Genomic DNA, 25,092 nt, shown 5'->3' with positions numbered 1-25,092 from the left:
GACTCTTTTGACGATACCAACAGACGCTTTGTGAGGAGAATTCAGGAGGCAGAGATCGGGAAGGCTTTGAAGAGGATGAAGGGAGGTAAAGCGATGGGCTCTAATGGTATCCCCCATTGAGGCCTAGGTGTCAGAGCGATAGTATGGTTAACTAAGCTTTTTAACCTCATTTTTCTATCAACAAGATATATTAGTACCAATCTTCAAAAACAAGAGAGATATTCAAAGTTGTAATAACTACCGTGGGATTAAGCTGATGAGCCATACGATGGAGCTTTGGAAAAGGGTTATCAAGCATCGCCTAAGAAGAGTGACAAGTGTGACCCAAAACTAGTTTAGGTTCATGCCTGGAAGGGTGATCATGGAGGCGATTTTCTTAGTACGACAATTGATGGAGAGATATAGGGAGTAGAAGAAGAACTTGCACATGGTCTTTATTGACCTCGAGAAGGCGTATGATAAAGTACCAAGAAATATCATGGGTGGGCCTTGGAGAAGCTCAAAGTCTCAACTAAGTACATTACCCTCATCAAGAATATGTACAAGGATGCGATGACATTTGTCCGGACATATGATGGCGACGCCACTGACTTTCCTACTAACATAGGCCTACATCAGGGGTCAGCATTGAGCCCTTATTTATTTGTTTTGGTGATGGATGAGGTCACAAGGGACACACAAGGTGATACCCCTTGGTGTATGGTCTTTTCTGGTGATGTGGTGCTAGTTGACGAGAGTAGGGCAGGGGTTAATAGGAAGTCAGAGCCGTGGAGACACACGTTACGGTTGAAAGGGTTCAGACTTAGTAGGACCAAGACCGAGTACATGATGAGCGATTTCAGCGCGACTAGGTATGAGGATGGAGACGTTAGCCTCGATGGGCAAGTGGTGGTCCAGAAGGATACTTTTCGGTATTAGGATCGATGCTACAAAAGGATGGCGACATTGGTGAAGTTGTTAAGCATAGAATCTTAGTTGGCTAGTTGAAATGGCGTCAAGCTTCTGGCGTCCTCTGTGACAGGAGGGTGCCACAAAAGCTAAAAGGTAAGTTCTATAGAATAGCGATTCGCCCGGCGATGTTATATAGTGCTGAATGTTGGCCTATAAAATGGCGACATGTCCAGCAACTGAGTGTAGCAGAGATGCGGATGTTGTGGTGGTTTTGCAGGCACACAAGAAGGGATAGAGTGCGAATGAAGTATTCGGGATAGGGTTGGGGTGGCATCAATTGAGGAGAAACTTACCCAACATCAGTTGAGATGATTTGAATATGTCCAACGGAGACCTGTGAGGCACCGGTGCGTAGTGGGGTTCTAAAGCGGGTCGATAATATAAAGAGAGGTAGAGGTAGACCTAAGCTAACTTAGAACGAGTCGGTTAAGAGAGACATTGAGGAGTGGAATATCTCTAAAGAGGTAGTTTTGGATAGGAGCGCTTGGAGACCGGCTATCAACGTGCCTGTAACCTTTATTTATTTATTTATTTTCTTCTTTTCGGTTTCATCTCTAGTCTACTCCAACTTGCTTGGGACAAACGGCTATACGGCTATATTGTTGCCGTCGTCGTCCATGCTGCTGTCTAGGGTCCATCAATAGTTTCTAGAATGCTAGAACTTGATTAGGAAAAATTGACTGCAGAAATGCGACTGCGTGATGCTTTTTTTTTTGCTGAGCCGGACAATTCATCAGTTTTTGCAGTGGAAGGATACGAATCAAGTATAAATGGAAGCATCTGGTGAATATATTGAAGAAGCAGAGAACATTGTAGCTAAAAAAACAAGCTGCAAGATTTTCTTTCATCAGAAAACTGTTGCAGTACATGTAAGAAGACCAAATTCATGTAAATGATCACTTTTCTGCTAATGACACCAAATGATGCTGAATGGTACCGTGCCACAGTTATCTTCTGGGTGATCAGTGGTGCACTGGTGCTCAATCTTTTCTTTGGCAATGTAAGCCTTTCAAAAATTGTAGCCTTTGTAAACAATCAGGTCTTTTAGGGCCGAATGAATGAATGAATGAATCAGGTGGGGATTCTCTCCCCCTCCGTTAAATCTGTCCCGTAGGAGTGGCATCGCGTGCTCTGGATCCTTTGCAATGTCATTGCTCTGAGCATATCTCAAAACAAAAAAGACCATGTTAAACTTGCATCTGAATTCTGAAGTATACAGGAAAATTCCAATCACAGACCAAAAGAAAAACCACACATTTTTGTAAGCTATGCATCTCTGACAACTTTTCTTGTCGCAGCTGTTCATGACTACTTTGTGCCTTGGAGGCTTGGACTAATGAGTACAGACAATATCGAATTACTACAGAATCAGAGAGTACAAAAAATATTGAATTGCTACAGAATTAGGGAGTACAGACTAATATGTACTTTGGACAAAAAGAATCATACCGGTTTCAGCCTCCCATGATTTAGTGCTGCAGGGATCGTAGTTGGGGCATTGCAATCGACGTGGTCCACAGCATCAATAGCATACCCAAAACTATCCCCATGAGTTGAATTAGCTGCTTAGCCAACTAAATACTTTACCCTCACCAAACCAATAAAACATCCAGGTATACAAGACCTTAAAGTTATAGCTTGTTCGGCACATAGTTCATGACAGAAGCAGAACTCCAAAATGGTTATCTTCAGTGGCATAACCAACTGTAATCAACAACAGACACATTTGATTGCACAGCTTCAAGGTCATATAATCTGATCCTGCAGCATCCTAAGGTAAATGTCATCACATGTTTTGCAAAGTAGGAGCAAAGCACCCTGTTTGCTTGGACCCCTTTGAGGACACATCAATGTTTTTCTGGGGAGAAAAAGTAATGTGCCAAAACAACAAAGGCTACCTCTGCTTTTGGTGACAAACAACAGCGCTACAAGACGAATCTGAGTCAATCAACCATAAATCCATATTTTCAAGTTGCTTTTGAACTGAATCCGAAGCCATACTGTGAGACCAGAAAAGTACATTACTTTGACCTTCTGATATTGATTTGCTTGAGGTGTTAGGCCCTAATTCAATAACTCGGATCCCCTCATCCAGTTTTCCCAGTCTAGCACGAGCACTGCTTGCCAACACTTCGGTCAGTATATGAACAAAACTCTTCTGTTTCAGGGAAGCAGAAAAATCACTAGAAGTACACATCGTTTGAACTCTCGACATAGTAAGTTCACTCCATGCTTTTTTCGACTCTAGTGAGCTCCTTATAAATACCAACCCTACATCTGCAGTAAAGAAGTCAGCTGACTGATCTGATGGTTCAATCAACTTAGTGCCAAGTGAAATCAGATTCCCGTTTAGCAGCCATAGATTATAGCCTAGGTCCAAGCAAGCTTTTATCACATGAGATTTAACCAATGTTTGCTTAGCAAAATCATCAGAGCCCACAAAACCACTCATTTTGATGCTCTGAAGAAATCCAATGCCATTAATGACGGGATATCCTCTATGAGCAATATCATCCAGAAACTCTGAATCATCACCAAGGAAAATGTAGTTCTGCATGTCTGCCTTGTCAAGATGGCAAATCAAGTTTCTTGCAAATCTCTCTTCTACTGAGTACAAACTTATAAGTACAACAGTACTTTTTAGTTGCACTGATTTGAGCATAGAAACAAGTTCACTAACTTTTCTAACAACTCTTCCTGGAAGAACTTCATCAAAGCAAAAATCATACCACCTTAGCTTCTTTAGATGCTGCAATTCCCATAAATTGAAATCAAGCTTCTTCCCATCCAACAAAGTAGAATCTGGCCCAACACTTTTCCCATAGTTCACACCTGCATCCCTATGAGAGACACTGAGGGCCCTTTCCTTCAGGAAGTTTGTGTAGATATTGAAGTATCCTCGTGAGTGCACAAATTTAATGAACCAAGGGGTCCATATTCTCTCACCCATCTTTTTATACCATCCTGTAGTTTTCTGCAAAGGGTGGCGTGAATAACATCATGAGTCAAGCTAACAAATCCGGACACAATATGAACTTCACATAACATCTTAGGGAGAAACATGCTACAGATAACTTTTCTTACTAGTCACACCAAAAATTTGACATGAGTTACATAAATCATTCCATTACAACCAACTGAAGAAGCACATAGATATTACGTAAGAAAAGGAAAGCATACCATGCCTTGGAGAATAGGCTTGAGTCCTTTGGCTTTGTGTTCATCGTACCATAGTCGAAATTCTTTCCATGGTTTTGGAAAGAGAAGTTGGCCCCAGGTACCTACCATCTGATACAAGAAAAGCCGAGTCTCACTGTCCAGCTGTATCTTGTTTCCATGTTTACCTGTTTAGTTCAAAACCAACTGGTTAACATAGAGTTATTGCCAAACTGCCAGCACTTGCTGTAATCATATAACGAAAAATTGATGACAAAGTTCCTAAATTTCTTAGTTTATTTGTGTAGCAAGAATAGATTCTGTATAATTGTGGGTTGTATTACATTGAGCCTCTAAGGCGAATATATAGGGGTACAAGACTTGAGGGGCAAGATGCCTACCCGAGATATTTCCTTTACTACCAAATATACTCTTAACAGTTTGGTGTTCAGTGCTAGGTGCAGTTTTGAAATGTGTTTTGTTCATTTTTCGGTATTAGGTTCGGGTTTTATCAGCTGGAAATCAAAGTACTTGAGTTGCATGCACCAACCAATTCAACCCAAAAGCTTAAGCTGATAGGAGAAGGAGGGCAATTCACTTATACTCCAATACTACCCCTCACTTGCAAGCTCCCTCAGGCCTCAAACGTAGAAATTGGAGTCGACTGCAATTATTTTATTTAATCGCGCCCGCCAGAATTTGAACTCGAGACCTCTGGTTCTGATACTATATTGAGTTGCATGCACCAACCAATTCAACGCAAAAGCTTAAGCTGATAGGAGAAGGAGGGCAATTCACTTATACTCCAACACAAACAGGTTGAAGAAATTGATCAATTGATTTCTGAACATACCTGGCCTTCCTAGCAACCCACTGGCCAACCAGTCCGATTAATATATTGTGCAAGACCAGGTTCAGTGTGTGAACACCCTAATTCCCCCTACTGCAGAAATCCCACTCTCACAGACCTGCCATGCCTAACTCGTCTATTGCAGTCTAGCCTCACACTGCCCGACGTTTGCCCTCGCCCCTGCCCTCACACCACAACCTTTGCTTCTTGTCCACAGCACTGCCTCCCCACTCCAATCTCTAGTAGCCTGCAGCAGATCACTGGCTCACCGCCCATTAAGAAAGCCAAATGCTGAGCTCTCAAGCTGGTAAGGATGCAGAAGAAGCTAACAGAGACATGAGCTAAGCAACTCAATGCTGCTCATGCCTCTTGGATTCTTCTTCTTGCCAAGATGCTTTGTACTTGGTGAAATCAAAAATTGGTTTGATGAAACACACTTTAGCTGATTGCAAATCAGCATTTTTGCCACTGAGAAGGTGCTTATGCTGTTTTCTTGAATAAAATTGAAACTTTCATTATGTTTGTGTTACTCTACTAAGGTGATACCAATGGGTTAGGCGAGAAACCAATGTCTATTAATTAGGTTCAGTTTCTATCTTCAGCTTGGGTATCTCAGCTGCATTTCTCAGAAGAAAGCTTAAAAGCATGAATGAACCGAACCAATCTAACTGAAGAAACCAGATGGAAGCTCCTAGATTCTAGGCAGACACTATTTCCATGAGCACCCTGTTTATCCTAGACCATGTCAGTAGAGCTTACTGGATCTTAGTTCAAGATCAGAAACAAAGAACATTATGCTAAAAATCAGCAATAACTGGCCATGATCACACCTCACAAAACAACTTTAGCAATATGAGAAGGCCGCAGGCAACCAGAACACAAAACAAATCAAACAACTTTGCCAAACAAAAATCTACTCCTACAGTCAGAGAAAGATTGTGATCAAAATCCTCCGAACTATAATGACTGCATGCTTCAAGGCAATCTTGTGGGGGCAATAATCCGCTTGCAAGGAATTTTTAAGTTGCTAGCCTCCAACTTTTTAACTGATACACAAGATGGCACCAAAGATTATAACACAGTAGCATGGTATCATCATATTTTAGCGTTGCCTACTTAGTTGATGTTCAGAATGGTGTTCAAAAATTCTCGTGACAGAACCTCTTTTACAAAAGCCTACCTAGCTGCTTTTCAGATCAGTGTTCACAGTTCCAGTGACAGAAGTTCGTATACAAGATGACAGTTAACTTTTTAAATCATAAGAATAAGCACATAATCTCCTCAATCAAGCATTACAGAACAAAGAGAGTCAGTCTTCTAACTAATCTCAAAGAATGTGACACATCTGCACGAATGGGGTAAGCAAAACATGCCGGACTTAATAGCAGCTTAATCTCCACGAACCAAAGAAAACACATCATTTACCATGCCAAGTCCCATTTGTTAACAGTCTGCTTTCCCGGATCCTTTCTTCCAAACTAAGGCACAAGAGTAAACAAGCATTCGTAACTCCCTGCTAAATAAGCTCTCACCTGCAACAAACCGAGGTCGCTGCAGCGACGCGCCGAACACGTAGGGGCTGTAGTTCTCACGGTCGTAGTAGTACTTCATGACGACCCGCTTGAGGAATCTGTAGTAGAGCGGCGAGACCTGGAGGTCGTCCTCGACGACGAAGGCGAACTCGTCGTCCGAGCCAGGCCACCACGCCTCGATCCACTGCGCCTGGAGCCCCGCGTTGGCGGCGCGGTAGTGCACGCGCTTCTCGCCGTGCGGCCACGGGAACGCGTCGACGAAGTCAAGGATCTCGTGCGAGGCGGCGAGGGAGGACAGCGAGGAGTTGGGCGGGCGGTGGTCAAGGAGGACGTGGAGCGCGACGCGGTCACCGTCGTAGTCCGCGGCGGCGAGGGAGCGGAGGCAGCGGCGGAGTGCGGTGGGACGGTCGTAGGCGAGGAGCTTGATGAGGAGGGAGAAGCGGCGGGGGTCGGGGCTGGGGCCGGAGTCGGCGGTGCGTAGGAGCGAGGTGGTGGGATGAGTGGAGCGGTGGTGGAGGAGGAAGACGAGGAAGAGGGGAACGGGGATGATGATGAGCAAGAAGCGGAGGGGGAGGGAGCGTCGGCGAGGCGACGCCATTGGGGTCGGGCGGTGGCGGTGGAGTGGAGGAGGAGATCGAGGAAGTGCGACGGGGAGATCGACGGAGTTGGAGGGGAAGACATGAGAGGGTGAGAGCGATGGGCTGCTTTAGGCCCATATAATTTTCAGTGGGCTTGGGGCCGTAACTTTAAGTGGGCTTTAAGCTGGCATTTTTGAAGTCTAGGCATAGGCCCATGGACAATCCCCGTCGCCGCCGAGCTGTGGGTTATTAGGCCTATTTTTCTCTGCCAGCCCGTTAGATTCCATCTTCATTGCGACATCACACATTTCGCGTTTCACTCTCTCCCCAGGGGCAAAACGGTCAATTCTTCGAGCACCGAGGAAACCCCAGCGGAGCCGGCCCAGTTTCTGTTCCTCCCCTTCCCCTCACCTCCGCTGCTCCCCTACTCCCGGTCCTCCTCCTCGAGATCCCCAAGGCCACGAGCGATTCGGCACCGCTCCGACTCCGCCGCGTCCGCCGCTCGCGATTTTGGCCGCCGCCGGGGGAGATGGCAGGCCTGGGAAAGGCGATGTACGCGGTGGGGTTCTGGATCCGGGAGACCGGCCAGGCCCTCGACCGCCTCGGCTGCCGCCTGCAGGGCAAATACTTCTTCCACGAGCAGAGTAAGTGCCGCTGCCCCTCCGCCCCACCCCGTTTCTCCCCGAATCACCCTCCGGTGTCCTTCGATTCGCCCAAGCACTCCGCGCGTGGAGCGGGTTTCATCTGTCCTGAGCGGCCCGGAAGGAGTGAGCGAATCGGGATTGCTAGATAGGGTTATAGCGGTTAGGGGAATGTTGCATTGTTGCGCGCGGTTAGGCTGTGTTGCCCCAGGGTTTTGCGTTATTAGGTTATCGTGCCTGATTGGACTCGATATGGACCTACCTTTTTGCTCGGTCAATACATTTCATGACATCTAGTGTTGTTTAATGTGTGCATAGTTTCACTGGTGTTGCTTGGTAATTGATTGCGCTATGTACACGAATTTGTAAGATTGTCCGATTAAGGAGGCCAGCTATTACCTGTAAGGATTGTGGATCACACTTTGGGTAGTATTGAGGTTTACAAGAAGGTGCCAATTCGTAGAACTTGAAGTTCCTGGGATGTCAAATTCTTGTGCTAATGACTTCAATGATGGTGTTGAGCCGGATATGTAGGACACCATTGTAGAGTTCCATCCTACTGCATTTCTTCTTTGCAACTATTGCTTACCAGGAGAGTTCAAAACTGTAGAGCAATTCTTCTCCAAGATGGGGGTGCAAAGAATTGTATTGTTTACTCACTCTATGTGCTCTGGCGTTTCTTGTTTCTTGTGATTGTTTGGCTGTGTAGGGTTGATTTGAATTGACTTGAGTGTTGCCATTTCGATCTCTTTTTTATCTAAGCTGATTTTCTTTTGCAGAGTATGTCACTGTTTATATTGACCGGAGTGTTGCTATTTAAATCTCTTTTTTTTGTATCTTTGTAGATTTACTTTGTTAGAGTATGTCATTTCTATACCATCAGTAATAGTTGGGACCTGAAATTATGGATTCTTTAGCCTACTCATCTTTAAGCTTCTGCTTTTTGGGAATGATTCGAGTGCAATTGAACTCCTTTTGGTTCTGTATTTTAGCTAATCTTGTATTTGCACGTGAGCTGCTTTGCGCAAGAGAACATATTATGTAACCAGATGTTTTTGGCAGAATTGGCCATCTAGCTGGACCCTTTGAACATTTTTGTACCTAAAACTGTCGTGGAACCCATGATTTGATCTGAGGACCTGACATGAGTAGCACAATGCAGCTACATTGTTTTCTTCTTAGGAAAACCATGCATGAAGTTAATGCATTTTACCGCCGCCTCTATATGTAATTTTTTTTCCTTCCCTGATATAGACTGGCGGGATGATGGTCTGACAAGTCAACCAATGAATAGGATGTATACTGGTTCAGGGGCAGTTTTGGATAATAAGTAATTATTGTCTACAAATGGAGCATATTAGGGGAGAACCATTTGGTGAGGGATCTTAAAAATGTAAGAATCATTGAAATTAGGACTTAATGGAATCGGAACCACTCCCAAGTTCAGGTCAACACAGATGGAACTGAAATTGTTTGTATACTTAATGTGTGTTGATGCACAGGCATACTTACATTCTCCTAGAACGAGCTGCTCCCGTGGGGGTGTTTTACACGGCTTGTATGTGCAGTTTATATTAGTGCATTGAGGTGGTTAAGAATCATATTGCTAAAAAGGTATACCAGGTGTGCCTGAGTGCATAGAATCTGTGGTTTAAATAAGAAGTGTACTTGGTGTACGGCAGGGTTCAAGAGGCTGTCATAGCTATGAGTTGATTTTAGCGCTATCTGTAGCAACTGAGGTTTTTTTTGGGTGGTGCATACTGTAATTCATTAATAGTGTAAGGGTGTGTGTATTTGACCTTTTTCTTATTGCAATGATACGATAAAAAAAGAATGCATATTAAAAATCTCATTCATATTGAACGTTCCGAATATGATAGGGTTAGCTGTCATGCTAGCATGCAACAAGAATTGTTTGTGGGAAGACAAATCTCATGTTTTTTTTAATGTGTAAACAATAGATATATCTTGCAATAGTCATACAGATATTGATACTCCAGCATGTAAGCTTTAGTAGTTGTTCTATGCTACTCCCTCTGTTCCAAATTGTGGGTCATTTTGGCTTTTCTAGGTACATAGATTTGCTATGCACCTAGATATACGTTATGTCTAGATATAATAAAATTTATGTATCTGGAAAAGCTAAAAGAACCTATAATTTGGAATGGAGGAAATATATTTAATCTTGGAGAAAGTTTGAAGAATGCATGTAAGCTGCATAATGTTATTTATCCTTCTGGTTTTAAACTGTCAACATCATCCCATTCAACAACTCAAATTTGTGTGAAAACTGAAAAAAAAATATCTTCGTCTGCCATATGGTGCCTTCGAGACTTCGAGTTCTGCCGTTTTTTTCCCTCTTGGACCATCATTGCTGATAATTTCTAATGTCCATGACCCCTAGTTTGCTACCTTCAGAATGAAATCTTATATATTTTCTTTTGGTTCAATCTGGTATTTCTAGGCATGATTCTGTCTCTGTAAGATTACCATGATTTATTTCATTTCAACAGCATTACAATTCCTTTTACAATTGCTGTTCGTGCAACATTTTTAAATCCAAATGCTAACATGATTGCACTTTGGACATTTTCAGTTTCAAGGCATCGCACACTCATGAACATCTTTGACAAAACCCCTCATGTTCATAGAAATGCATTTGTTGCTCCAAGTGCATCGCTTATTGGTGATGTTCAAGTTGGACAAGGAGCTTCCATTTGGTATGGGTGCGTCCTAAGAGGTTTGTGCTTACTATCCCAGTGAACATTATTTTGATAATTTTACACACAAAAAGAAAAGAAGAGCTAATTGGTGGGTACTTCTAAGTTGTGTCTATAACCATATTATAAGCTCATATGCTCATGCATATCATCCAATATTTGAAATGTAAAATGATAAAAGAATTATCATTTGCTTTATGTTTGCGTCTTATGAAAAGGTCTTTCCTTATGTGACTTAACTGTGACGAGGTATATGTCAGGACAACTTTGGTGATACGTTTATTCATTGACTTATGAATATGTAGTGTTAACAACTTAACACTGGGTAGAAATTTCAATTTTGTGTTGCGTTGAGTGGATTTTGCTTCTAATGCAACCGTTTTGATTATGTATACCATTCTTAATCATGCAACTTATGTAGAGGTGATTCAGTGGTTTACATATGTTTGCAGTTGTGGATACACATACACCCTGTGTTTGTTTTGTGCAAAAAGAGCAAATATCAACACGCACTCAACTTGTGGATTTATAAAATATCCTTTAGGGCCTGTTTGGTTGGGTGGAATTCTCTGGTTTTTGCTTGATACACCGTGTTCATTTTTGTCTTCTCCATCTGGTTTGCATGCTTGTCTGGAGAAGGTGGTTGATGAGATACTGTGGGTGTTTTTTTTTTGGGGGGGGGGGGGGGGTGGGAGTACTTTTCTTACTCTATAGAAAAAAGAAATACTCCTATATGAGAGGGAGGGATGGAGGGTTTAATGATGCTAGAGTATTTGTCTCCATCAGCCCTTCTTCCTAGCTTGGTCATATTTACATCGTCTTCGACCATGGGATACTTAATTTTGCATAGTTTAGATCTAGAAGTGGACAAATTTGCTATATCCTTAGAACTATTTTTAGTTGTTTCTTATTACAACTTTTGAATTTCTTTGTGTATCATGTTACATTTTGTGCTTCTAAGTTGTTTTTTTGGGTCTTGAGCAAGTTTGTGAACTCAATTTCAGGGGATGCAAACAACATCCAGATTGGATCTGGGACCAATATACAAGACAATTCTCTTGTGCATGTGGCGAAGTCGAATCTAAGTGGGAAAGTCTTTCCGACAATTATCGGTGAAAATGTCACAGTAGGTAAATACCTTTTTGAGTCTCAAGAAACATGTATTTTTCTTTAATAATTTTGTCCCATATTGCCACATCTTATTGATGAGTCACGATCTTACATGAGAATCTAGCACAGCAAACACAATAAAATACTATTTGGCGCAACTCTGTATATCTCAGTTCTTCACAGCTCTTGATCCTGAAATAATACACAAAAGTTAACATTCTAAAAACCCCATTTGCAGGTCATAGCGCTGTCTTACAAGGATGCACCATCGAGGATGAAGCTTTTGTTGGCATGGGGGCAACCCTATTGGATGGTGTCGTTGTGGAAAAGCATGGAATGGTTGCTGCTGGAGCCCTTGTAAGACAGAATACTAGGATCCCTTCTGGAGAGGTGCTGCATCACTTCCTCAACTATCCTTTGGCTTTGGTTCTTATTTAAGCCACCTCCACACCTATTTTTTTTTTCTTTTATTTCACCCACCTGGTTCCACCAAGGCCATACCCAAAGCAGGGTTTACATGCAATGAGGGAACCCAATTGATTACACTAGATTGCACAAACCACTTTATTGTGTTTCCTTTGGTGTCTAATATCCATGTGACATATTAAGTTCTAGTGTCCACGGGTTGAATTGGAACGAGAATATGCTGCACGGCCCTTGTTTGGTACCTTATTTTTTGAAATATTTTTCTTGACTAAGCTCTTTTGGATTTAGGTATGGGGAGGAAACCCAGCCAAATTTCTGAGGAAGCTCACCGCTGATGAGATAGCTTTTATTGCTGAATCGGCTGCCAACTATTGTAGTCTGTCCAAGGCGCATGCTGTTGAGAATGCCAAGCCTCTTGAGAAGGTTGAGTTCGAGAAGGTATTGCGCAAGAAGTTTGCTAACCAGGATGAAGAATATGATTCCACGATTGGTGTCACTCAAGAGGCCCCACCGGAGCTGACGCCTTCCACACCAGCCCAATAAACCTCTGTTTTTTGTTTCTGTTTTCTCTTTGCTGCCATCATCGTCTTCTATTGGACAGTGCTGGATCGTTGATTGGGACACTGTTCCATGGGTTTGGCGGTCTATGTTTACTTTTCCTCCCCAATAATCTTGGGTCGAGCAATGTTATAAAGCTGGCCATGCACTTCTTCCAGTTTCTGTATCCAAGTATGTTTAAGATGTGCTCCCTGGAAAGACAGACCCTACTAAATAGAGAGAGACGTGCATTGTTTTGACGTGGATACTGAATTACATTATTCTATACAGGAGTAATGCATTTCCTTTGAAAGCTGGTTTCAGCAATCAGCACCATCGATTGGAAAGCATGAGGTTTGCCGTTTGCAACTAAGTTTTCATGCTTCTGGCCGCAAATGAATCATCTTTCATAAGACTTCAAGCACAGGCTTTCTTTATGAACTGCTTGATACTGGATGAACACACTTGTGGTTGTGGACATCCTTCGGGAACAGTATGCGAGAACATATGTTGCAATTTGGGGAAACATCATATTCCAACACGTCAGCTGTTATCATTGTTGGGGCACTATCCAGTATGGAAGGGTGAACCGTGCAGCCCTATGATGAAATGGAGTGTGAGCCTTGTCTGTAAGATTATAATTTGCACCAACAAAAACAAAGGTTGGACAGAGATGGAATTATTCTTTTCGCAGAGAGCTAGCCCTTACACTACCACAATTGTTCGGATTGTATAGGTTGGCGGTGCACCTTCCATTTCCTGCTGGAGTGCCCCTAACCTGTTAATCGGTTGCGGTGCAATTGCTGGCAAACAACACCAACAAAGTCTTTTATCGGAGTGATCTATCGTTGTGGGCTTGTGGCCTTCAGATATGATATTTTGTGCCATGTTGATTTTTTTTTTGAAGAAAACATTTTGTGCCATGTTGATCGAAATTGATATTGCTCTGCACTGTAAACTTCAGAGATTTCCTCATTTGAAGTTAGGGCCACCATTTTTCGAGTTAAGCATAATAGCATCTTCAGAGAGGACGATTTCAACTTGTCAAAAAATTCAAAAGGAGATGGTAGCTTTGCATATGTTTCATGTCGCTACGGCTCTGTCAGCTGCTAAGCCACAGATGGCACAAGTTTTGTAGTTCGTTCCATTCCACTAGAAGTTGTCCAAAGACTGTAACCTCTCACAGTATCTTAATTATCTTGATATTTGGTCTCCCTGAAAGCGAGTTTTTTGGCCACATTGAAACCGAAATTCATGTACCCACAAGCGGCACAACACGAATCTCGCATCTTCGAAGATCTTGTTCTACACTAGCTTTACAAGCACAAACAGTCAAACACCGCGCAAATCGCTTTGCACACCTGCATTGCATGAGTGCAAAAAAAAGATCTGCCCTCCCAATTCACACTTGCCCTTGAGATCAAATATCTTCAATTCTCCATCGCAGGGGGCGTGTACCACAACGAGTGGCCCGTAGGCGATAAGAAAGGCCGGACCCTTCAACGAACAAAGCTATATATATATATAAACCCCATACTGATCTCCAAAACGCAGCAACGCCTCGTACAGTTTCTTCGTGACAGCAAGTAAAAGCCACACCAAAACCACACAAGAAGTTTGTAGCAGCTAGCTGTTGCAAATGGCGTCGATGGTGGCTTGCCTCTCCACCCCGGCGACCTTCGCGGCCGCCGACGTGGTCCCGAGGAGGAAGGTCCCCGGCCGCGTCTGGTTCCCCGTGGCGCGCCGCGGCGGCTTCGCCGTGAGGTCGAGCGGGCCGGCGACGCCGCCGGGGATCTCCGACAAGGTGTCGGACAGCATCAAGAAGGCGGAGGAGACGTGCGCGGACGAGAAGGTCTCCGGCGAGTGCGCGGCGGCGTGGGACGAGGTGGAGGAGCTCAGCGCCGCGGCGAGCCACGCCCGGGACAAGCTCAAGGAGAACAGCGACCCGCTCGAGAACTACTGCAAGGAGAACCCCGAGGCCGACGAGTGCCGCACATACGATAATTAGAGCGCGTACGTATGCTAAATTTGCCGCACACGATTGGAGGATAGTGAAGTGAAGAAGATGTTGTATAACTTGGTGAATTTGCACGAAGGTTTATGTTTCTCCGCCTGTATTTATTATCCAGTATACTTGCTTGTATGTTGATATATAGATTTAATATAAGAACGCGTTAGCAAATAGCAAACCACTTTCTTGATTCAATCAAACTGACAGGAGCAAATTGAGTTCTAGAAAGTACCAGAATGTTCCGTATACAGGTTTGGGAGGAAGAAGAGGGTAGCAGGTTGATCGAGCAGAGCTGTCTTGATAGGTGCTGCTTCATGTTTATTGTTTAGCAGCCCGTGGGTTGCCTCCCTGCCTGGCTGGGCCAAGACGATTTCAGTACTCTGTCTGGCCCATAGCCATTGGCCGGCCCGGCCTGTACCATAGGTTCCTGACAGGAACAGGTTCTTTTTATCCGAAATTAGTAACGTTAATCTTTTTCTTCCATTTTTTGGAATTTGGGATTTGGGAGAGTTCCCTCCCGTTAATGAGTAGGGCAGCGAGAAGTAGTGGCGTTGCCTATAGTAGTGGTGTGGTGGATATGTGACAATGGTAACAACTAATAATAAGTGCACTAATACTACTGGAGCTTGTGGTGCGTGCAATCCAACTAGCAAACGATGTTAGTCCTACTGGACATGCTATTCAACCACCAAAATCTCACCATGACCGTACCCTTAGCAGGTCCATGTTTAATTTCTTACACCCGTGTGTGAAATGCAACAATTGTGTTACGTACACTTGAAGATATAATCTTAATCTACATATGAGAAACTCCAACATGCATGGGGTGAGTGCAGAACACTGTGTTGTGGAATTCGGGCATGGACCTGTGGACAGGAGATGTTCTTGGTTTATGGTCCATGTAGATCTAGGTGCAGGAGATCGGAATGCTTGGGTTTCATTGGACAGAGATTTGCTTGGTTTATGCATGGTCCTTAAAATTGTATATTGTGATGCTCTCCAGTCTTCAACGTCGACGTACTTTTGACTGTGCACCAAAACTCAGATCCTAGTGGTGCAACGACTCTAGTTGCAATCGTTGTAACTGAAATGGTCAATGAAGACTTCTAGCTAGTGAAGATGCTAAGCGAACACTACACGCCGCACTTTCTTATTATCATACCTAAGATTCCTTCCAAGGCTGTTCAGCTGTTGTTTTTATTTTTTTCTGATCGATCAACTTGTCATGGTAACCACGTGATGATGTCAAATAGGGCTTTGGAGCGAGGCGGAGACTAACTGTAAATCATCCTCAGATTCCAGGCTATGCAAGTTGCTAAGCAATTTACTAATCTCCACTTGTATTGATGGGAGATTATAGTACACGCTACTGTCCATCTCTAGGCTAGCTGCTCCCTGGCTCAATAATAAATAGGGAGCTGAGTATTATTTAAGTATTGGTCTTGGGTAGGGTTAAGCCACACATCTTCTTTGATGATAACTCTTTGAGCGACTAAGTGAACCTAACGGGTGTTCTAATTCTACTATACTGATGAGTACATCACTCCTTCGAATGCACACAATACTCCGCTGAACATTCAAGATCCAATCACAAGAGTTCACGCGAGACAATTTGAATTTACAGGTGAGCTCGTTCCTAAGTACTTTCTTTTATGATCTTGAGAATAGATTACTGCTTAATGATTATATTTTGATTAGGAATGAAGGAGAGGATCAGGGGATACGTGGAGAGGAGCTTGGAGTCGGACAAGACCAACAAGGACGTCCAAGACATTTGGAGGTCCAATACAACTCAACTTCGAGTCCACCTCGGAGTCCAGGAGCAGTCTGCCTTAAATTGGACGCTTAGGCCATATACAGAGTCCGATTTCTACGTTCCACATATGGTTGGAAATATAATTTCATATAGCTTCCAGTGGCACCAGGCCCATAACCAAATGATGCCTGAGTCAACGGAAATCGTCAAATCAAGTGGACGTCCAGAATCTATCTCGGTGCTGCGTCGCCGTCTTTTGGGCTGTTGGCCTATATATCATATTGGAGCCCATTTGGGGTGTGTCCAGAGGTCTTGCACGTCCCTAAACACTTTATATTCAATAGAGACGCCTAAGTTAGGGTTTGGGTTTTGCTTAGATTAATCTGTCAAAAACAGTTTCGCCGTTCGTCAGTTTGTGAGATCCCAACTTCGTGAGTTAATCATACATCTGCAATTTTGGTTGCATTCTTTCTTGTTCTTACTTGTGTTCTTCGATTTGCAGGCAAGGATTAGCCTTCTTGGCGAGGTCGGCCGTGCAACACCGGTCGATAGCCTGAGGAGACGTGGTGCTACGTTGCGGAGTTCGGAACGTGTTGTTTAGAAGCCGAATCGAATTGTATCGCGACTCCACCAAATCGAGAGTTAATAGAATCTTTCAGAAGATCGGGAACGCTAGTTCATATCATATACAATATACGCTATGGAATAATGCACCACGCATCTCCGTTCATTTTTTTTAAAAAATATTTCGTATTATAGAAAAATTAAAAATCTTGAACTGACGATCATTTCCTAGCTATGTATCCAATGGAATGCATAGGTCTTCATATATACTTGTATATATATCCTATACTAAGACATTTATGATTTAACTATTAATACGATGACGACGAGTACAAACCTTGTAATTAGGGTGTACTATACAACTAACAAGACGACAGTGGCGATTCCTTCTCGATAAAATTAACAACAATAAAGCTTAGCAACCTCGGAGCTTTGCATGTGCAAATGTGCCTTTTCGATCTGCCTGCCACATTTTCACCTGGTCTATCACATGGAGCAGCACATATATATATAGCAGCCTGTTGTAGCTGCGTGCTTTGGATATATATGAGTAACCTTGGACAGCGCGAAGCACCACATGCGGGCACACTGCACGAGCTAACAAGTATATATGGCGGCCGCACATGATAGACTAACTTTCTTATCAAACTATACTCCACATCCCAAGCATATTATTTCTCAACTCAATAAGATGTTGGCTAAATACAATTTTGATAAAACTTTAGCTATAGTTAAACCTAAACAACTAGAGTTTCCTTATTACAATTATACTCCAGTTAAATTTAAAAGAACTTGACCAGGGGAGACGTCCCTCTAATTTTCATTTTAAGAAACTTGTGCCGTGACTCGAACCCGGGCTGGCTCAACAAACCGCTTCTCCGGCGTGTTCGGCTGACCAGTTGCGTGCACCCTGGGAGTGTTGGCTAATCCAGTTTAATTTCATCAGGCACCAACAAAAGCAAGTAACAATATGATAAGGCAAATAGAGGAAACCTTGGTGAATAGAAGAACCTAACTAGTAGTTGACTGGTTATTTGAGTTACTACTAGCTCCGCGCATACTAAATGGCATAGAATACATGAAAACTTTGAGTTCATTGGTCGAGGTGGATCGTGCTTTTTTATATGGAGAAAGTTGGCATCCTATATGCCAATTATTCTAACGCGGAAGACAATGACATCGAAAGGCTTACAATTTTTCAATTTCTTTTATCAGGATGATACAAGTCGGTGTGTCGAGATTCTATTGGTGTGGCAAAGTCATGAGCTAGGTTGGACGCACAATTCCGAAGGGATGTAGTTCTCACTTGATTTTGACAGAGACCATATGCTTGCCCATATCTCGCGGTACTACACTGCTCCATTAGTCGAACTAGCTTGGAGCATAATTTTAATGGGGGAAGGACCGTGACACCTAAAAGGGTGAATTAGGTGTTCTAAAACCTAAGGCTCCAAGCATAAATAAAAGTCTGTACCAAAATCTATCTAAATGTATACTAGATTTTTCTATATATTGCTATCTCTACCGTAGAAAAGTTTTGCACCTAGATTCCAATCCTACAAACTATACATGGCAATTATAGGAAAGGTAAACGCAGAATGTAAGTGCAAAGTAAGGGTGGAAGTAAATGAGATAGAGAAGGCAAACTCCCGGGGTGGCAACACGGTAATTTTTACCGAGGTATCGGAAAACAACGCTTTCTACTAGTCCTCGTTGTTGGAGCCTCCTCTCAAAGGAATGCCCACGCAAGGGCATAAACTCCCCGGTCGAGTAACTCGGTGGGATAGCCGACGGACCTTCCCACATGCAAGTGGGTCTCAACCTAGCCTCTCCTGGATATTCTCTACCGTCTTCACTAGGTAGAGAATGCCGAAGGGCCTCTCCTCCCTCTCACAAGCACCAGCGGCCAGCCTCGAATTTACAACTCTTGGTGCGCGCAAGCACCGATAACAAAGAGGTATGCAAACCTCGCCTAACTCTAGGCTAACACCCAAAGCAATGCGCTAAGAGGCCTAAACTAGCACTAATCAAGCCCTAAGACTTTTGCTAATTGTCTTAATCTTCTCTTGAGCACTTTGGTGGATAGAGCACTTGTGTGTATATGGAAACCAAGCCTATAGCTTCTGCAAGCTCTAACACCCCTAAAATAGCCGGGTGGAGGGGTATAACCAAAGGAACTAGCCATTGCTCTTTATGTTGCAGACGCAACATTAATAGATTAATTTGATCAAGTATAGTCACCGTGACCGAATTGATCGGTCACCTCTTTTAGCATTTAAACAACGATTACTGATCACTGACAGATTAATTCGGTCATTGATATTTGGGTTTTTCATCAGTGGGACACTCCCAAAATATGGTTTTGTGCAGCACACACTCCACTCTTTGTTTTAGCGGGCTGGACATTCTGAAAACAGGATTTCGCCCGTTGCACACCGGCCACATTAAAAAAAGATTTTGCAGCCAGGGAGGGAAGAGGATGCATGGTAAATAGACAATTTTACCCTTGCTTCATTTTGTGGTGGTACCATTGTAATGCAGCGGCCACCTGCTTGCATGCAGCATGCTGCCTCATCTTTATCCCTTCGCATTTTCTGGTCCACACACACCGTGCCTCCGTTCATGGCTTGCAGCGGTCCCGCACCACGCCGCCGTTTCTAATTGCTGCCACGCTTTTTAGTTCGCAGGCAGGTGAGCCACGAGTGGACGGTGGAGTTTAATTTGACATTCCAAATTGATGTAAATTTGATACATGTTACAATTTGTAGCATGTTGCTCACTTAGGTCATATTAGTTATTTTGTGATATGTTAAGTTGTGTAAACAAAAATTATCTATGTACACTTTAATATGGTATGGTGTTGCTGTTAGTTAAATATAAATATATGATATTTAACTGCTGCAAGGCTGGCTGGTGGTCTTGGTATTCAGTCAAGGGCATTTCAGTCTTTTTACTAAACATTTTCCAACTCTCCAAGCTGGAACAGACTAAACAGACTAATTTAATGGGGCAGTGTGTTTCACACAAAATCACATTTTTGCAGTGCACATGGACCTAAATCAAGGAGTGGAGTATGCTGCACAACAAAGCTAGCATTTCGTTGCATCACTGAGACAAAAAAAACCCTTGATATTTCACTGAGCATAGAATTAATCTGTCATTCCAGTACCATTCTGAGATTTAGCCAGATCCACAAATTAATTCAATCACTGCCAATTCACTGAGCATAGAATTAATCTGTCATTCCAGTACCAAACTAAGATCAACCTAGACCCACAGATTAATTAAGTCACTGCCATTTCACTGTGCACAGAATTAATATGTCAAATTAATCTATTATTCTAGTACCTTCTCCTTCTGCTGCCTATTATCACCGATTGAGTCGGTGCTTTATCTACCCCTGACAGAATGAATCGGTCAAATGCATCGGTCACTTGTTTTGGTTCGTTTCTTCGCGAATCTTTTCAAACTTGATCATTTGAGTGGCTTCCATTTGATCCTTGGAACCTAACAAACACCTTCAAAGGTATATCTTTACAAAATATTAGTCCCAATGATTATGTTGTTATTCAATCACCAAAATCACAAACAATGGCTTAGGGGCCATTTTCCTTACAAATGGTACTGTTTGTTTTGGGTCTACTAAATAGTGTGTTCTATATGTGATTTTTTGGTTGCAAGTTATCTTTTAAAGACTATACATATATATAACAAATTTCTTCACAAGGACGTACTTAGTAGCAGGGCACTTTGATGACGTCTCAAGTGTTTATGGACACCAATTCATTTTTAACTTTTAAGGGTGTTGATGAGAGAACAAAATCTACTTATGTGATCTCATGCTTAGATACTTATGTGCAGTACGAGGAAAATCTGGCGATTACAAGTGATTCCTGTTTCACACAGAAGTTACCAAATTTCGGTAGGAAGATTAATTAGCTTTATGGACGTCCTTATCACATATTTCCTGGAAAAGACTAGTGGTGCTTCACTATTCTTTATTTATTGCTAGGGCTACGCCCACATGGCACCACTGACTTGTACTAGTACTTATCTTTGCAAACCGAACAGCTTAGCACACCTATACGTCAATGTAAAGGAAGGATGCAACCGAAGGAAAGTTAGATTTCTGACCTAGTAAACAATCACCTGATGCAGGTGGCCGTACAGCAACTGCAGCTGCTTGAAATATTTTCTTATTTCCAACTTGCTCCCTTATTAAACACCTACCTTTCGATGGCATCATTTGGACCTCTCGGCAGGTATTGTTCAGGCCATCCTCTCTTTGCAGATCTCGTCGGCAGAGAGAAAGAGAGAGAGAGAGAGGTGAATATGGGGAGAGGGAAGATCGCGATCCAAAGGATCGACAACAGGACCAACCGGCAGGTGACCTTCTCCAAGCGGCGCAACGGGCTCATGAAGAAGGCCCGGGAGCTTGCCATCCTCTGCGATGCCGATGTCGGTCTCATCGTCTTCTCCTGCACCGGCCGCCTCTACGAGTTCACCAGTTCCAGGTATGGCGACACAAGTCCATGATCTACATACAAGCATAAGCTCATGATGCTTTCCTCATCCCCTGTACCCCTTCAACCAATAGCATGGATAGAGCTGCAACTTTACTTACTGTATCTTGTTAATTTCTCCCTAATCCTTCTGTCGATCGATTCCTCACCCCCCTCTGAAAGATCCAGCTGTATCTGACGTGTTATTAACGAATATAGATATACAGTATTGTAGGGTTAACAACAACATAGAGATAAAATGATGAATTTGATGCCGTTGAGTATATAAAAAATTGATTTTGATTAAAACCTATAACCGCGCAATAGATATAGTATTTCCATCCTGATGCCTATCTAACCTTGATCCTTGAACCAAACAAATGAATCACTCTAGGATGCCAATTACTTAGATTGTGTTACTTGAAACATGGATATAATTTTATGCACCTTTTTATCAGCATGAAATCGATAATTGAACGCTACCAGGAGGCAAGAGAGGACAATAATTGTCGGCTGTTAAATCCAATCTCTGAGGCAAAGGTACGCTAGGTATATTAATCTTATTACTTGTATGTTTTCTGGTGTACAATAGAAACTACGGTGTTCTAGACGAAGTCTGATCCTTACAAGAGGTTAGAAACCTGGCAGTCGAATAATGGTAGGCTGTAGTGAGAAAAAAAAATTGGGCAAACTTGCTGCCCGTATAAGTACATAAAAGGGCACACAAATTTCCCATAATAATTCGCTTATCCATGGAGTATCAATGCAAAGATCGAGCCAGATCGGTGAAAAGAAATGATTTTTTCCTCCTAGAATGTATCATTTGCTAACATGCGTTTATGAAAAAGAATAGTTGTGTAGATATAAATTTAATGTACTAGAAAAGGAGTGGTAACATATATAGGATTAAATAGATTTATGCTGCACTCTAAATGTGCTAGTTTGTTTATCACCGGGACTCAACGTACTGGTCTTTAACATTTTCGTTGGAAACATATTGAATGATGTCGTATGAACGTTTCTTGCATTAATCGAATCTCATATTTTGATTCGCTAAAAGATGGTGCTACATTCGCTCACTTTCTTTTCCTTCACAAAGTCGACCACTCCGACCCCTCAGTGTCTGAGGGTGCCACTGCCACCCCAGAAGCACCTTCTCAGCTCCTCCAACTAGTGTCATCTCCAACCAAGGTGACGGGTTGTACTGTACTGCTTGCGGTTGACCGCTGAGTTCCAGATTGGGAGTTATCTCTGTCTGAATGGTTAGACCGGCAGTTGGATTTAGACCAAAAAGTTGATTGTTTTGTGAAGACATAAGTTGTACAGATCACGTGATGCACTCCTTTTTTTTCTTAAGGATATGTGGAGTCACAGATCCAATCTCTAATTCCACAGCTGCACGCCCATCTAGACTCTTCTTCCTTCTACTTTTTTTTTTGAGGAGAAAGGAGCGCTCTTTTATTACTCAGACAGTACAGTACAATCTTCTACTTACATACTACTTAATCTTCATCTTATATCCTATACCTCTGGATATATTCGAAAATAATATATCAAATAAAATTGCTAACCGATAGTAGTATGTTTTTGTTCTAGGAGAATTATTCCATCATGACTCTCATATTGATTAGAGCTACATAAGATGCGTGCACGGGAAGCATGGGGGTGATTCACCATACAAATTAATTGTCTGACCCTTTTTTTGTGTTTTATGCTTATTGGGCAGTTTTGGCAGATGGAGGTTGCAACGCTCAGGCAGCAAGTGCAGAACTTACAAAACAATAATCGGTAAAATATCATTTAATTATTGTACTGTTGATGGTATATATAATCACTCCCCTTCAGTGACAAACAATTGTCAGTTAGGATGCCCATTGATCACCTAAATATAACTCTGACCACTAATTTGTATGCATAAAACCTACAAAAATTTGAAGTTGTGAAAAATACTTTTGAAGACAGTCTACTATTCTACACGCGTACCATTTATGTATGTACCATAATATAGCTTCTCATAGTTTCCCTAGCTTAATAATTATGTAATGGACAAATGAATATAATCTAGAGTACTGTAAGATTTGTTACCTTGACAAGGTGAAATAATCAAACCCATATATATAGAGACTAAGCATTATATTGTTTGTTGTCAGTTATGATGACACTGTTAAAAACTATGTTATGTGCTGACAGTAAACTAATGGGAGAGGAACTCTCTGGCTTGGCAATTAGAGACTTGCAGTTTCTTCAGAGCCAAATTGAAATGAGTTTGCAGTCCATCAGAAAGAAAAAGGTAAATTTTCTTAATATATTCGTGGTACAGTGATATTCATTTAACTAATAAAAGTGAATACTTTCTTTTACCAGGAACAGCTTTTAACGGAGGAGATCATGCAACTCAACAAAAAGGTTCAAACCATGGCCAACTGTATAAACTAATATTGTTGTTGTACAAAATTATCGAGGTAGATAAATTTGTTTATATATATGTGGTTCCTCAAATTCTATCCATGTAGGGAATCGTCCTTCAAAAGGAGAATGTTGAACTTAAAAAGGAGGTCAGCAGTGCTCATCAGCACAAATTAGAGTTACAGAAGAAGGTATAGATGAAATGTCATACAAGTATGACACTCATTAATTGAGTACTTTTACACGAGCCATCTGTAATACCATAAACACATTTAGCTGTTCTGTGCATTGCATATATATGCAATTCTGATCATGCATAATCACTTCACAATATGTTACCCTCATCAGCTCTCTGGGGAAAGCACATCAGGTGATTGTGATAGAGCAAGTGGAAGCGGCTCTGATAAAGTTCCTGGTAGATCAATTGCACATGATGCATCTGAACATATTAGCCTTGCCTTGAGCATAGAAGGACATGCAGATGAATAACAACTGTGCACAAAGTCAACCACTACTGCAAAGTAAGAGAGGTAAGTATTGTTGTTATAAATAGAATAGTATGTCAAGAGAATGAAGAAATAGTGTGATCAAGATTTAATTGATTCATTTGGAGCAGATGTCATGAGACATATAATAAGGAGCCATTCCAGAGGACAAAGCTTGGCCCTTCATCGGTGCTGTTTGTGTGGGAAACTTCAAAACCTAAATTTTATACTACTTATTTTTATACAATTTTGGCTTATTAGGTAAAGTACAACAAAACAGTATGGGCAAGATTATTAGGTACAGTGGAACTTTTTGTTTAATATTGGTTTACAAGAAGGGCGTAGAGAAGGTCACACTGATAGTCACATTGTCTGTAATGTATCAAGTATCCAAACTCAAGGTGGATGGGTTTAAATCATATCCTCCTTGATCCACTAAGTCGTTTCCCTATATTACTATGCTTTTGGATTCCTTATGTTTTGGGAGCCTATATCAGAATGCAGTTCTATTGCGATAACTAGTGTGGCTTATCTTATACATTTGATCTACGCATTTATGATAATTTTCACAGTCATGTTCTCTTGTGGAGCATGGAATCTTTTGTTAGAAATCATTTTACAAACTAATGATGTGCTGGACTGATCCATCAGTGTTAAGATCACCCTGTATAATCTTCAGCAACTCTTAACGATCACGGACTGTGAAGCTTGGGTTGTCTAGCTAGAGCCAAACTATATATCAAAATATGACCGCCATTTCATTTCTCTTATTGTCACTGTTCATATAAAAAAATACCCTAAGAACAATCTTGGCAGCGCATTAGTCACAACAACCCGCAAATCCAGTGTTTCCGAAGCATGTTGCTC

At 42.1% G+C, this 25,092-nt stretch overlaps 4 protein-coding genes across 5 annotated transcripts; 3 read left to right on the top strand and 1 right to left on the bottom strand.

The window, feature by feature from the left end:
• Positions 1 to 1,768: 1,768 nt before the first annotated feature.
• Positions 1,769 to 7,127, bottom strand: LOC112893806. 2 transcript variants are annotated; one of them, XM_025961305.1, is made up of 4 exons: positions 6,490 to 7,127; positions 4,132 to 4,295; positions 2,401 to 3,925; positions 1,769 to 2,117 (listed from the first exon to the last, which is right to left on the bottom strand). In XM_025961305.1, exons 1-3 carry the CDS (start codon positions 7,085 to 7,087, stop codon positions 2,846 to 2,848), a joined length of 1,842 nt encoding a protein of 613 aa, XP_025817090.1. In that variant the 5' UTR covers positions 7,088 to 7,127; the 3' UTR covers positions 1,769 to 2,117; positions 2,401 to 2,845. The 2 variants fall into 2 exon arrangements, with proteins under 2 accessions (XP_025817090.1, XP_025817089.1); XM_025961304.1 differs by having other exon boundaries at positions 1,769 to 2,107.
• A 285-nt stretch (positions 7,128 to 7,412) lies between these two features.
• LOC112893807 (gamma carbonic anhydrase 1, mitochondrial) lies at positions 7,413 to 12,814 on the top strand. The gene is made up of 5 exons (XM_025961306.1): positions 7,413 to 7,711; positions 10,305 to 10,448; positions 11,433 to 11,558; positions 11,777 to 11,928; positions 12,253 to 12,814. The coding sequence occupies exons 1-5, from the start codon at positions 7,597 to 7,599 to the stop codon at positions 12,505 to 12,507; spliced, it is 792 nt and encodes a 263-aa protein (XP_025817091.1). The 5' UTR covers positions 7,413 to 7,596; the 3' UTR covers positions 12,508 to 12,814.
• Positions 12,815 to 14,038: 1,224 nt separating this feature from the next.
• On the top strand, positions 14,039 to 14,690 carry LOC112891454 (calvin cycle protein CP12-2, chloroplastic-like). The gene has a single exon (XM_025958333.1). The coding sequence runs from the start codon at positions 14,141 to 14,143 to the stop codon at positions 14,507 to 14,509; it is 369 nt and encodes a 122-aa protein (XP_025814118.1). The 5' UTR covers positions 14,039 to 14,140; the 3' UTR covers positions 14,510 to 14,690.
• Positions 14,691 to 21,136: 6,446 nt separating this feature from the next.
• On the top strand, positions 21,137 to 24,681 carry LOC112894472 (MADS-box transcription factor 25-like). Its single transcript, XM_025962198.1, has 8 exons — positions 21,137 to 21,346; positions 21,793 to 21,874; positions 23,061 to 23,122; positions 23,525 to 23,624; positions 23,699 to 23,740; positions 23,848 to 23,931; positions 24,089 to 24,270; positions 24,357 to 24,681. Exons 1-7 carry the CDS (start codon positions 21,165 to 21,167, stop codon positions 24,227 to 24,229), a joined length of 693 nt encoding a protein of 230 aa, XP_025817983.1. The 5' UTR covers positions 21,137 to 21,164; the 3' UTR covers positions 24,230 to 24,270; positions 24,357 to 24,681.
• The last annotated feature ends 411 nt before the right edge of the window (positions 24,682 to 25,092 follow it).

This window comes from Panicum hallii, chromosome 5 (assembly GCF_002211085.1).
Source record: "Panicum hallii strain FIL2 chromosome 5, PHallii_v3.1, whole genome shotgun sequence".
Taxonomy (NCBI): Eukaryota; Viridiplantae; Streptophyta; class Magnoliopsida; order Poales; family Poaceae; genus Panicum; species Panicum hallii.
Note: the sequence above shows the minus strand (reverse complement) of the source record. Positions and strands in the feature narration are given on the sequence as shown.

Coding starts and splice junctions, on each gene's coding strand:
- LOC112893806 (XM_025961305.1), bottom strand. CDS start 7,087: ATGGCGTCGCCTCGCCGACGCTCCCTCCCCCTCCGCTTCTTGCTCATC. Junction 4,296..6,489: donor GCGACCTCGGTTTGTTGCAG/GTGAGAGCTTAT, acceptor TGAACTAAACAG/GTAAACATGGAAACAAGATA. Junction 3,926..4,131: donor AGCCTATTCTCCAAGGCATG/GTATGCTTTCCT, acceptor CACCCTTTGCAG/AAAACTACAGGATGGTATAA.
- LOC112891454 (XM_025958333.1), top strand. CDS start 14,141: ATGGCGTCGATGGTGGCTTGCCTCTCCACCCCGGCGACCTTCGCGGCC.
- LOC112894472 (XM_025962198.1), top strand. CDS start 21,165: ATGGGGAGAGGGAAGATCGCGATCCAAAGGATCGACAACAGGACCAAC. Junction 21,875..23,060: donor ATCCAATCTCTGAGGCAAAG/GTACGCTAGGTA, acceptor CTTATTGGGCAG/TTTTGGCAGATGGAGGTTGC. Junction 23,123..23,524: donor AACTTACAAAACAATAATCG/GTAAAATATCAT, acceptor ATGTGCTGACAG/TAAACTAATGGGAGAGGAAC.
- LOC112893807 (XM_025961306.1), top strand. CDS start 7,597: ATGGCAGGCCTGGGAAAGGCGATGTACGCGGTGGGGTTCTGGATCCGG. Junction 10,449..11,432: donor GTATGGGTGCGTCCTAAGAG/GTTTGTGCTTAC, acceptor ACTCAATTTCAG/GGGATGCAAACAACATCCAG. Junction 11,559..11,776: donor CGGTGAAAATGTCACAGTAG/GTAAATACCTTT, acceptor CCCCATTTGCAG/GTCATAGCGCTGTCTTACAA.